The following is a 13,980-nucleotide window of genomic DNA, read 5'->3' on the forward strand; positions in this document are numbered from 1 at the left end:
CAGGGGATGGTGTGTTTCTGATGATGCTTGTCTGATGGCCCAAAAGCTCCATTTTGGTCTCATCACACCAAAGAACTTTCTCCACTATGACCATGGAGTCTCCCACATGCCTTTCGGTGAACTCTAGTCCAGATTTAATCTGAGTTTCTTAAACAGTGTCTTTCTCTTTGCCACTCTCCCATTAAGCTTTGACTGGTGAAGAACCTGGCCAACAGTTGTTGTCTGCAGAGTCTTTCCCATCTCAGCTGCTGAAGCTCCTTCAGAGTAGTCATAGGTGTCTTGGTGGACTCTCTCACTAGTCTGCTTCTTGCACACTCACTCAGTTTGTGAGGATGGTCGGATCTAGGCAGATTTACTCATGTGCCATATTCCTTCACTTCTTGATGATGGATTTAACTGAACTCTGGGGGATGTTCAGAGTCTTGGAAATATTTTTGTCTCCATCCCCTGACTTATACATTTCAGCAACCTTCTCAGAGTTGCTTGGAGTGTTTCTTTGTTTTCATGGTGTAATGGTAGCCAGGATACTGATTAAGCAGTGACTGGACCTTCCAGATATGGTTGTCTTTATACTAAAACCACTTGAGACACATTCACTGCACTCAGGCGATCACCATTTCACTAACTGTGAGACTACTTGTGCTCAAATTGGATGGACCTTTGTTAAATTAGGTCATTTACTTTAAAGGGGCTGAATATTTATGCAGTCGCTTGTTTGACATTATATATTTTTACTTCATTGACATTTCATTTTGGAAAACGGTTTCTCTTTGATTTTAAAAAAGCTAAATTATATTGACCATGATTGATCATCCACTGAATCAAAGCTACCATATCAAATGTTATATACTGATAAATTCAGTCAGATTCCCTGAAAACAGCCTTCTTCCTTTGAAGTTTTTGTTATTCCAGGTCTGCCAGGTGCTGCAGACAGCTTGCCAGGAGTTGTCGGCAGCTTTCTGAATTGGCCAAATCTAGTTTAGATTACTGCCCAACCCCAGCAAGCTCCCTGGATGGACTGCACAAAGCATTGTGTCTTTATTTGATATAATCTAGCCAATTTGCTTGGCCAGAGTTAGCTCCAAACAAACAGGGACAGCCAGAGAGAAAAAAGTGTCAGGGTTAAAGGAGATTAAAATATAATGCAGGGAAATCTGTAGGGAGCAGGAGAGCAATGAGTGATGTCGGCTACTGCCAAAAGAGCATTTGTGTTGCTTATATTTGTCTATATAGGAGATAGAGAGGAAGATTACCTGCATGTTGAAGACTTCATCTGAACTTTCAGACTGCCCTGTGATATTACTGACTTCATTGGAGGCCTGAGACGACAGAGAGGACGAGGAGTAGCGGTTCACTGCAGGATAGCTGGGGGAACTGAAAGTGAAATAAAGACGGAGAGATTGTCATAGTGGCTTTGGCTTAAGGGAGATGGGTTGTTCTATTTAGTTTCTTTAGCTTTTTTCGGAGGTCGCACTCACCAAAAGATTCCAGCAGGAGCCCGACAAAAGGCCAGCAGCGATGAAAAAGACAAACAGAAATGGAAAATGTCAGATTTTAAGAAGATTATCAATGCGGCAATCGTAGCAGAAACTTGTCTGAAGAAAGACAAAAGTTTAAAAGAAAGGTTAGATAGAATCACAAAAGGGTTTAGAGCAAAAGACTTAAAGCAAAAATGTTTAGAAATATATGTAGCCTGGTTATATGTTTGCAACACAGTTGAAAAAACATAAATCAAAACTCTGGACGCAAAATGTCACTGTGAGATTGAGGTGATGTGTGCGTCCCTGTCCTTCCGTGTGGCTGTGCCCCCTGGGATCGCGCTTTGGAGGCAGAATGTCACAGGTAGACAGAGTGGCAGGGTCACTGAGCACATCAAAACATGCACACACCTTCACGCACACAGATTCTGTCTGGTGGCCAAGGCAGCGGACACACAAAAATATCCCTGTGGATGCCGGCCAGCCAGCCAGCCAGCAAGCCGCCCCCACTTTTTGTATGGCCAGACGGAGCCACACTGTCGCAGAACGGAAGAAGGGAGAGAGCAGAAGCATAAAGTGTGGTGTCCGAGGTGAGGTGGGGACAGGAGGATGTGAAAAAATGGAGGCAATATGAAGGGAGTGGTCTGCTGCGAAGGGCAGAGCATCAAAAAAATGAAGATGAGGCAGCAGTAAAAGTGGAAAAAATTTGCTTTTTAAGTGCTTCTTCTATTTCTAAAATATAAGACAAAAAGGGGTAAGATAGATCAATAAGAGACAGGAAAATGACCATTACCTCCGCCTTGTAACCCCTCTGCCACCGTCAGGGCTGATGATGTTTGGCACCGAGTTCCTGCATGTTCGTGGGCTCCCGTTGGTGAAGTGCACTGGGCTTGCGCGCACATAAGCAGGAAACTCCTGGGGTTTTAAATTGGAGAAGAGGTAGTGTACATGATTAAACGCTTCTTTGTGCCAGCATGAGGTGCATAAATAAAATGCTAAAATATACAGAAGAATGAAGTGTGTTTAATGAGGCATGGCTTTCTCCTTCAAGGACCGACGGGGGTCATTCAGTTGGAAGTCTAAAACACAGTGGTCGGTTTCTGTTGTTTCAAAGTGAGGGAGAGACTTTGCTAGGACTTAATGATTTGAGGAATCATTAACGCAAGTGTTTTTGTTTTAATCTTAATCAACTGGCTGTCATTACTTCTGCTTAACTTCCTATCTAAGTCCCTCATTGATCCACAAATATGAAGCAAATGGAAGTCTTTATTTAGAGTCTATCAGTATGTCTTAATGTAGCTTACCTGTATACCCAGACTGGATTTCATCAGATGGAACTGGTCCACTAGCTTCTTATGGAGAGGTCTCATGTCCTGGGGGACAAACTTTTCATGCACAGCGAGGCCGTACTCCAAAATGTGTGCCTGCAACAACAAAACTAGTTGACACATCTATCAATCTTCAGGTTAAAATCTGATAATAATCAGGGCATTCAGTGCATTCAAAAGTATTCAGACTCCTTCAGTTTTTTCCATCATGACACTCCTGGGTTGTCTTGGCCGTGTGCTTAGGGTCATTGTCATGTTGGAAGGTGAACCTTCGGCCCAGTCTGGGGTTCTGAGTGTTGCGGAACAGGTTTTCATTTAGGATATCTCTGTATTTTGTTACATTCAGCTTTCCCTCAACCCTAACCAGTCTCCCAGTCCCTGCTGCTGAAAAGCACCCCCACAGCATGATGCTACCACCACTGTGCTTCACTGTTAGGATGGTATCAGACAGGTGATGAGCATTGCCTGGTTCCTTCAGGACATAATGTTTAGAATTGAGGCCAAACAGTTCAATTTTGGTTTCATCAGACCTGAGAATCTTGTTTCTCACAGTCTGAGAGTCTTTCAGGTGCTTTTTTGCAAACTACAAGTGAGCTTTTATGTGTTTTGCACCGAGGAGAGGCTTCCATCTAGCCACTCTGCCATGAAGCCTAGATCAGTGAAGGGCCCTCAGGATCTCTGAAGCTCAGACTGTGTGACCATTGGGTTCTTGGTCACCTCTCTTACTAACGTCAATCTCCCCTGATTGCTCAGTTAGGCCAGGCAACCAGCTCTTGGAAGAGTCCTGGTTGTGCCAAACTTGTGCCATTTGAGAACTGTGGAAGCCACTGAGCTCTTGGGAACCTTCAGTGCAGGAGAATTGTTTTTTTCGCCATCCCCAGATCTGTGCCTGTCGACAATCTTGTCTCTGAGCTTTGCCATCAGTTCTTTAATCCTCATGGCTTGGTTTTTGCTCTGATATGCACTGTCAGCTGTTCTACAGAGACCTTTTGAAATCCTGTCCAAGTAGTTTCACTCAACATCGTGGGACTCCAGTCAAGGTGTAGAAACATCTCAGCAACGAGTAAGGGAAATTTGGAGGCACCTGAGCTAAATTTCAACTTGTATCCATCCTTTGACTTATACGTTTCAATAACCTTTTCCCTGCTTTGAGTGTTCCTTTGTCTTCATGGTGTAATGGTAGCCATGAATACTAATTAACCTGTGACTGGACCTTCCAGACGTGGCTGTCTTTATACTACAGTCACTTGAGACACATTTACTGCACTCTGATCCCCATTCCACTAACTGTGAGCCTACTAGCACAAATTGGCTGGACCTCTGTTGAATTCGGTCAAAGAAATAAGGTGAATATTTACACAGTCACTTATTTTGCATTACATATTTAAGTGTTATTGACATGACTATGTACTAATCTGTTTTCACTTTAACATTAAAATAATGTAATGCAATTTTATTTGTCAAAAAAGCCCAAATATATTGACCATGATTGTTTTATAAAATCAACAAAAGGAGCTGAACACCTCTACAGGCACTGACTGCATATGGGCATACTCCAGCTTAATGTCCTCCTTGCTTTACAAACCTGCTCAAACATGAGCTCTCTCAGTCGCCCAATCTTCTCACCGTCCTCCGGGTGATTCATAATATAGTCCTTCACGAAAAAGGCCTGCGTGGAGACAAAATGCAGAACATCTGTTATGCACACACCAGGAGTTTGAAGCAGTCGGCTTTCTGCACTGCGGTGTTACCTGGTTCCCCTGCTGGGCTGACACACTGAATTAGCGTCCACATGTTTTTGTTGAATCCCTTAAAATAACATTCACCGGCAAACACCAAACACGGTAAACTATCATCCAGCTTTAACGGAGCGTAATACTCTTGGCTGGGATTTATGTGTTGTGATATTAATATCAAGTTCAGGGACCAGAATGAAAAAAATACACAATGGATAAAAATAGACAAAACACTCAGCCAAATGGATGTAAGTAAGCAGAATGAAAGGATTGGTTTAACTTTGATTTAGAAGCCTATTTGGTCTCAGATTGTAAAAGCTTTTGTAAAAATCTCATTTATTCGAGCTGCTCTTTCTTGTTATAGATTAAGTCTTTCTCTAAAACATAATACCTCTTCATTATGGCAAACAAACTGTTTTTTTATTCCAGATATTTCCTCAAAAATGCCATTTAAAGGAAAGGCAGATCAGATTTAAAACTGCCCCTGTCAGCTTTGAAGAGTGATAACCACTTTTTTTCTGTGGCATCCATGTATTTAACGTCAGTTCCGTGTTGTTTACAATACCATCAACACTTGTGATGCGCCTACAGATTATACTAAATCCTTTTCAATCAGCCTCAGTGTACACAAAGAGGAGAGACGATAAAAGACCCGGCTCATAATCTGCTTTCAAATCTGCCACAGAGGGAAACGCAAAAAATAAAAAGGTAAGTAAGGGGGAGTAGACAGTAAAAGCTCCGTAGGGTTCTCAGCTGTTTATCTCCAAAGAGACAGAAGCAGATGCAGCAGGGGGAGAGAAGATGCTCAACTCAAACGTGACACACAAACACACAGACATAGATTCCTTTGATGTGAGCATGCTATCATGACATGCAGACAAAACAACTATCAATAGGGATTGCATTTAATAGAGAAATGGTTGCATTAAAAGTTGCTCTTCATGCTGCAGCACAAAGATTGCAAAACTAAAAATACAAAAGCTTCTTTAACATGAATCTTCCAAAAAAAGCTGCAAAAATAATCAATAATCCTCCACCAGTGATGGAAATTCCTTGTTGGGCTGCAGGGAGTAAGATCTTGCAATGATGCGGCTCAGTTAATGATTAAAACGAAGTCCAATTAGAGATGGAACGGCTGAAGGGGAGGGGGGTATAAATCAGACGGCATCCCCCCCTCAAGGGTTCTGACTCAAACTAAAGCAATAAATCTGAATATTAATAATGACAATTTCTTCTTCATTTGTAGCCCAGCAAAGCGCCACAGCTGTCAATCGGCATTATGCTGGGAAATTAATAGATTTATGGCGGCTTTCGTCGGGGCTGCTGCATGCGATATTCTGCCATGAAAAATGGGGTGTCGATATCAGTGGCTGTTTGTTTGCTGCAGAATGAGAGCCATCTGTGTCCACTGCATGCAGAATAATTGGAATATGTGTCGCTTTCTGCACTGTTTGATATGAAAATGCAAAGCAGAGAGGAAAATGTTTTAAGCAAGAGAAATGCCACAACATATATTTAAGGTTGCCAACAGTGTATACAAATAAAAGGCTGCTCTGTGAGTTTATTGGAGCAGAAAAACATTACATATGCTTTCAACAAATAATGGCAGCAAAAGGGGAAGAACTTGAGCGCCCCTTTCTTTTGTCGCCATACCTTGAACCTTAATAATCCACTTCAAAACTGAGGCATGCTCTTCTGCACAAAGCTAATAAACCCTTATAAACACACATGCAGTGTATTTCTGCACATACACACATGCATGCCTGCACAAAAGTGAGCATGCACCCACACATAAGTGCTCTGGCTAGAAAAGAGCGGTTGCTATGCGACACAGAGCGAGTCCTCCAGTTTGTTGAGGGTAAAACCATTTTTCTTGAGTAGATTTGTAGATGTCTTTTCTCTCATTTAAGCCCCTCCTTGTTACAAATTGTGCTATCCTGCAATAAGGAGAAGCTTCTAGAGATCAGAATCCCTCTTCCAATCTGTGTCCATGTCAAAGAATAATAAAGCAGCTGCATAAACACTCCCATCTCATTCATTCAGCCATTATTAGCCATCCAGCTCTCTATAATCCTTCCTCCCACTCCTCTATGTGCCATTTTTTGACCTGACCCCTCTTTCTCCCTACATCCATCCTTCCATCCATTGACCCAACCCTCCATCCATCCGCCTTCCATTTCGTTTTCCTGTTTCCATCCCCTCCCTCTCTCCCATCATCTACCCGTTCCATCCATCCACATTATCTGTCAAACCTTCACCCGACCGTTTCACACATCCATCCATCTGCTCCTCCCTCCGCAAAACGCTCCCTGTCCATACATCTCCCCCTATGCTCTAACCCACCTTCATGCATCATTAGGAAATCCATATGTCTTCGCTCCTGCACTCCTGCATCGGTCTCTAAACACCCTCCACCCTCGCCCTCCCACTTCCCATCTATCCATGCGTGCGTACCTCTTGGTAGCGGGCCAGCCCCCCGTTGACTGCGGCGTCGATGACCCCGTTGAGGCACATGGTGAGGGGGTTGATGTTCTGCATCTGCCGGCTCTGACACTGTGTGATCAATGTGCGGAGCTGCAAGTTCTTGTTCTCGATCACCTCGATGGCGTTCTCCAGCGGGCTCACCTCCACCTGGGGAAAGGGACGATGGAGAAAAATGACAGGGGGCATTTTTTTTCAGCTCTATAGGAAGTTTTTCGACATTTGAAGGCTAGATGAAGGTAAAAGATGTGGGCGAGTTGAAAAGAAGTTGGCATTTATCAGAGGTACAAAAAATGCTACTGAGGTGCATTATTGGAAATGTAGGATCTTTTAATTTTTGATGGGATCTTCCCTCCTTTGATGCTTTGATTTTGACCATTCTTGAATTTTTAATGCAGCTCTCCTTGTTCGTACAACTTTGTGGAAGCAAAAAACTACATGTCTGAAGGAACTATCACTTATTTTTCTTTTTTTTATGTCAATCAATTTCTTTGTTTTATTTTACTGATCCTTTGAATGTTACAGGGATCTGATGAAATTGGTGTCCTTTGTTACTTGCTTTATTTTATTTTTTAAAGGAAAACATAAGGAGATTTCTATAACTGTTTTTATTCCTAGGTTATTTTGTGTAATATTTGAAGACATTTTCCACTGATAATTAATTTTCAGTCACGGAGAAATAAAGAAATTGGGATACTGGCTGTAAACAGAACCAGTGTTTAATTTCCAGCCGGGCGCATTTACATTTGCTTTTAGTAAACAGGTTTGAAGTAATGGTTAATGCCTGACGAGGTGTCCAGTTATCAGGGATTAATGGACGACGTGGAGGCCTGAAACATCCGACGCTGCCTCCAGTCCATTCATCCCTGATGAATGGACATCTCATCAGGCATTAACCCGCTTATAACATGGCCACTTACAAAAGAAAATAGTTATTGAAACAACTTATTTATCATTTTATATATTTTGCGATCAAAGTGGGAAGTTTCACTGAAGCAGCAATTCCATTTCCCTAGCAACAGGAAGAGTTGACTAATAACTGGAATAATCATTCCAATCCCATAATGTTCTTTGGGAATGTAAAAACATTAACTACTTCAGTAAATAGGGCCGGCCATAGATTAAAAGCTGTAACGATACAAAAAAAGTAGTCCGCTCAGCGCACTTTCTCCACAGATTAATCAATGAAAAGGCATGAAGATGAGGGAGACGGCGAGTTGTCCGGGATCAGACTGTTAACCTGTAAGTTAACATGGACAGTTGGTCGTTTTTAGCCCACCAGCTCTGTTTGAACAAATAGAATAAAACCTCCTTTGCAGATTGAAAAAAATCTTTTTATAATAACCATTATTACAACAGTGTATTAGCGCCACTCTAGAAAAGAAAATTAGAAAGAGGTTCTGTTAATTTTCAAGAAAAGTGTTGAACTTCTCAAGTTCAAAAAGTTGATAATGTAAAAGAAAGCCCCCCCAGTAAGTCATAAATGTGTGAACCAAAATGTAGAATTTTTGAGATTATGAAGTCAAAAAAACAAAAATCCGACCACTGTTTTCAAATTGGTTACCTGTAAATTTTGACTCTACACTTCTGAAGACTAATCATTTTGATAGCTTGAAATTTTTGAGTCTCGAATGCCAAAATTTCAGATTTGTTGAACTAACAAATTTTCAGTTTTTTTTCTTACAAATTAATGGCTTTTTAAAATCTGAAATTCTGAGTTTGTTTTCTTGCAAATAAATGACTTTATAATCTCAAAAAAATCTGTTTTCCCCAAACATTTTCAAACATCACCAGATGAAGTTTGAGAAATCTCATGGCGTTAATAACACCCCGGACCAAAGTCTGACACTAAGGAAGAGGAGACTCACGTCCTGATTGTGGACGGCTTTCTGTTTACATCTTTGACCCTTCGATCGACGTGCTGAACCAACGTTACTTTATTTCTATCCTGTACAAAGAATGCAAAAAGAGGGGATGCTCTAGGAACTACACGGTGCCAGATCCAACCGATGGCCAGGTCTGGCCCATGTATTTGAAAGACAAGTACATCCCTCATCTTCTTTATTTTTTAAAAATGTGTTTAATACACGCTGTCACACATTATGTTTCTAATTAGAGCTGAACAATTTGGGAAAATAATCTGTGATTTTTTTCTCAGATATTGCGATTGCGATTAAATATGCAATTATTTTTAGGATCCTCATCTTATATATAATTCAACAAAATTAAGCTTAAACCATTCTTTATTATAACCAACATATTATTAGAAAAAATATCTAATTGGGATTTTGGCTCATATGGCAAATTTGAAATCGATTGCTATACTAAAAGGGATAATAATTTTTTTATCTATTTATCTTATTCTCATTTTGATCAAGAAAATCATATACACAAACAGGAAAAGTAGGATTTTAGTCAACTATTCTGAAAAAAAGACACTTGTATGCATGCAAAATGTGTAGGGCATGAAATCTCTGCTGCGAAAAATTTTATCAAACTGGTATTTTGACACATTTCAGGGTTAAAAACTATTGCACTGTCTGCGATTTGTAAATTGCAACAGGCCATATTGCAATTTAATCTAATTTGCAATGAACTGCCCAGCCCTATATCTCATCATGATTTGACAAAAATATATATCGCTGTCAATCACCATTTTTCATTATTTTAATTTTTTACATAAATTAGTGCTATTAGTCACCCTTTCCATCTGTCAGTGGGTTTTAGCCAATTTTAAAGTGATAAAAGATGCTCCCTATGACCATTCAGTGTTAAATTAATAAAAAGATAGAGGTTTTTGCCTGATTCCAGGGATATTTACATTTTAGTTTGAGAATGCAGAGCAGGCAGGGCCCCACGCACCTCCTGGGATCCTTGTTGCCCCCTAGAGGACCCTGGACCCCAGGTTGGGAACCACTGTTTTAAGTAAACATCTCAAATTTGTTATCTTAAAGTGGCCAATGTGCACATCTAGTAGACTCATATAACTTTATATTTCATCTGGATTTATGTTCTTTCTTCCCAGTGAATGTGGAAAAACAAAATAACGGTGACTTAATATATAAAGTGATACACTCTCTTGTTGTAAACACACAATTAGTTTGTAGTGACTGTAGCGTGTGGTTTCAAATGCATACCATAATTCTTCCATCCTGCATTTCTGCCACTCCTTATTTTCTCATTTCTACTTCTGCCTATTTCTTCCTCCTTTCTCACACAAAGCCTAATCCTCTCACTAATAGAGCTTTTGCTGGTTCTGTATTTTATATGCTATTGCACTGCACAAAGCATAGTAGAATAACACTGGCTTTCAAATCCACAATTTCACACCACACTCAGCAGCTATGCGCTGAAGAATATGTGCTTAGACCAAAAGAGGCAGACATTGTGTTATGTTTTTGCATACGCTGGACAAAACAGTATTTGAATTCCTCCCACTCTGCATGAGAAGATCCAAGTCTGAAAGATTTAAAGGGATTTATTTGACAGTGATTTCAGGCTTAAAACAGGGAGCAGGTACTGGTAGAAATTGTCTAATATTTTCTGCAACATTGGACATGTTGGTAATCAAAGTAAGGCCCTATCAAATAAAGGAAACAAAATACATCCAATAGCCTGAAACCCATGACCCTGATCATTACTGTTCAAAGTAATGACTAGGATCAATACTCTGGTATTGGATGGCAGGGCTTTAGACTGCAACGGCAAAATAAAAGCATATTACAGTGTCCCCTCTGAGGGAAGAGTGTTAGCTGCTGGTATGTCTTCATGCTTATTTCATCAGTCACACTCACCAGCTCTCTCTTCTCCACTTCAAACCAGCGGGAGATGCCTGGAAGACTCTGCACCAAAGTCAGGGTTGTCCTCTCCACCCACAGGCTCTGCATTAACAAACATCAAGCCACGAGTATTAGCTGATTGCAGAACGCACTTAAAGAAAAATCCATAGCTACTTATGCACACATGCACTTTATCTCTGGCAGACAGTATACAATTTAATTAGCGCTACATAGTTTGAGATGAGAAAAAAAAAACAAAAAACATGTTGAGTACACCTACTGCCAAACACCCACTTGTAGGTGTAGGTTAGATGTCATTCCTTATATTTCCTATCATCATTCATGTTCCACCACTTACACTGTCAGGAAGCGTGCTTGTCAATACGCCAACATCCTGCAAGGTCAAACTGACAGCGTGTAAACTATGGAAACTGTAGCACTCGCTGCAGGCTATTAACATAATAGATCAACTGCAGTGGAGCACCTGCAGCTACTGATGTAGAAAATATAAAGAAAACATTAAGAATTCAGTATTTAAGCAGTTTAATTGCTTTATTTTTAGGAAGCAATCTTTCTTTTAAAGCTCTGGTGAGGGCATTTTGGTTTGAGTTGATTTGGCGCCCCCTGTGGACAAATCAGTAAATATTATGGCTTGTCTTGTGCTCGCGTAAGTATTGTACTAGCGAACAAATGTCATCTAATTTTGGTTAAAATACGAAATGCACCACTCACATTGCATTTTTGCTACAAAAATTGTACTAAAAGGATGTTTAGCAGTATGCTGAATGACACAGCTAACTTTTCTTGTCTCACTCTCCCTGCATCACTGACTGTTTTTATTTTAAATATTTGAACGATTTGTCTTATTTTCGCAGATTGTTTATCGATATACTGTGTTTATTAATTGGTGTATAATGCTCGCGGTTCATCTGATTTTTTTCTTTAAAGTTAAAATGTTGATTTTTTAACACAAAATTGCTTATTTCTCTAAAACGTGACAAGCCATGGTGCTAAATATTGATTTCAAAAAATATCCTGGTGAATTATTCTGCAGAGAGAGGGGAAAAGGTGCAGACATGAGGGAGTGAGTATGAACATGGACAGAGACCTCTTGATGCTTACTTTACAGCCATCATGTTGTTGCCATCGCTGTTTTCTGGAAACGCCTTAAAAAACCATAACTCCTCTCTTTGTGGATTAATTCACATCTTCTTCTTTTCTTAAAATACTTAGGTGTAATGCTGTTAACTGTAACATTGGCAAGCATTATACACAAAGAATGATCTGAGTTGTATAACGCCGGCTACAAAATGAAGATTGGACAAAGACCTCTCATTAAAATCAGACTTCAAGACTTCATAAGGCCTTAAATTTCAATATCCAATTTAAGACTTGTCAAGGCTCAGTGTGAACCCTGTTAAAATAAACTACACCTTTATCCTTGTAATAAATAAGAGCCTTACTACAGTTCTATGTGTTGCCTTCAGCTAAATGCTAAACCCAGCATGCTAGCCTCTGAAAATCATTATGTTATTACTTTTGAACTCTCTCTGGACATTCTGTTTTCTGCAGGGCATTTGAGGATAAATGCACCGATACAGCAGAGTTTAATTTATCTCCAAGCTCAGTCTGGATCCTTTAGTCTTGCTCAAGGACACTCCAGACGAGCAGATGAGCACTGACATGTGATATTGATCCTGGGTCCTGAGGTTGAAGCAGGGTCTTCCGACACACTACAAAACCCCGATGCCCTTTATTGATTTCCTGCTTTTTAAGGCCAAGAAAAACCCACCTGAACACCTCTTTGGAAAAAAAAGAGAGACATGTATTACCGTTTAAGAGCTGGAAGTTGAAAGGAAGATGTGACAGAAATGAAAGTCTTGACCTTTTCTGTGGGTTTTTTTTTTTTCAGCAGTTCACAACTTTTGTCTGCTTTTGGAGCAGTTCTCCTTCCTACTTTATTATGACTGATTACACTACATCCTGGCTGCTGCACGCTCATGTCCCCATGCAGAAGTTTACCATCCCTAATATGCTCACTTGAGGCCAGAGATAACCAGCTCTGCAGTAAATGTAATATGATTAAATTTGTCCAAATAGCTTTGATGGAGCTGAAATGAAATGACTGCATGTAGCGAGTATATATGTGTTAATACTGAATATTTATGAGCAGAATATCAGGGTCTATTTGGTGTATGTGTTTAGAGTGCGTGCAGCGCGTGTATAATTAGTGATACAGAGGTCATGATGAATAAAACATGGGCTACACACAGACTTCTACCTGAGTGCAGGAGAAAAATAAAGCTGTTTTACAATGATCTGCAGAGAAAAAATGCTAATGATCATCGATAGATTACTTCGAATCCTGACATATTAAAATAAAAGTACTTTTTTAACGGCACGTGCTGCAGTGCAGAATTTTAAGTTCATGATTTCAATGATTAGTTTCAAAAAATCTACAAATTTATAGAGCAGCAAAAGGAAAAACTGGAATGGCTGCATGGGATTTTCTGCAATAAATTACCATCTTATCATGCCAATATGCTGCATTTATGTCTTGGATCAGTTTTAGCTGAGTCTTTTTGCCCTACCTTGAACTCATTCTCCTTGTCTTTGGTACCCTTGTGAAAGGGCCGGTCGTATCTGAACCTCCAGATATGATTGAACTTGTAGAAGCTTTTGATGTTGTCAGGCACTCCATCTCTCTGCAGCACATCCTGACTCTCTGGGATGGGCGTCACGGCGTAGATCTGCAGGTCTGGAGGCAACGGAAGTTAAGGGAAGTGCAGTGGAGTGACAAGAGAAAGCACTAAAGGAGAGGAGAATTCTTCAATGACCTGAAAGGACGTGAGAAATCAAAGGTATACTGACACAGAAGACAAGGAAACACGAGAGCAGGGGTCAACAGGATGATGAAGGCTCAGTTTTTGGACTGAAACATCCCAAATCTTTAAAAATATGGTGCCACTTATTTCTCTTTGTTTAGGATCAGAGCAGAATCCTGTACGTTGCCAGCTAGTTTGACTTTTTGTCTCCTCTATTTTTGACTTGTACACGAGCACATCCAAAAACATCTCACACACCACAATCAACACAATCAATGCGCTAAAACCACAAAAGAGGAAACAAAAGAACAAAACAAGAAAGGAGCCAAAGAAAAGAAAAAGTCTTTCATGAG

At 40.3% G+C, this 13,980-nt stretch overlaps 1 protein-coding gene across 9 annotated transcripts in view; it reads right to left on the minus strand.

The window, feature by feature from the left end:
• Positions 1-13,980, minus strand: part of dock4b (dedicator of cytokinesis 4b) — a 222,183-nt gene that overhangs the window by 27,655 nt on the left and 180,548 nt on the right. For all 9 annotated transcript variants that reach the window (XM_041780989.1, XM_041780988.1, XM_041780986.1 and 6 more), the window contains 7 exons: positions 13,394-13,560; positions 10,818-10,904; positions 6,997-7,173; positions 4,392-4,475; positions 2,783-2,902; positions 2,272-2,393; positions 1,254-1,365 (listed from right to left, as the gene is read on the minus strand). In XM_041780989.1, coding sequence (XP_041636923.1) covers positions 1,254-1,365; positions 2,272-2,393; positions 2,783-2,902; positions 4,392-4,475; positions 6,997-7,173; positions 10,818-10,904; positions 13,394-13,560 — 869 coding nt within the window. The remainder of the gene's footprint in view (positions 1-1,253; positions 1,366-2,271; positions 2,394-2,782; positions 2,903-4,391; positions 4,476-6,996; positions 7,174-10,817; positions 10,905-13,393; positions 13,561-13,980) is intronic.

Source organism: Cheilinus undulatus, linkage group 23 (genome assembly GCF_018320785.1).
Source record: "Cheilinus undulatus linkage group 23, ASM1832078v1, whole genome shotgun sequence".
NCBI lineage: Eukaryota > Metazoa > Chordata > Actinopteri > Labriformes > Labridae > Cheilinus > Cheilinus undulatus.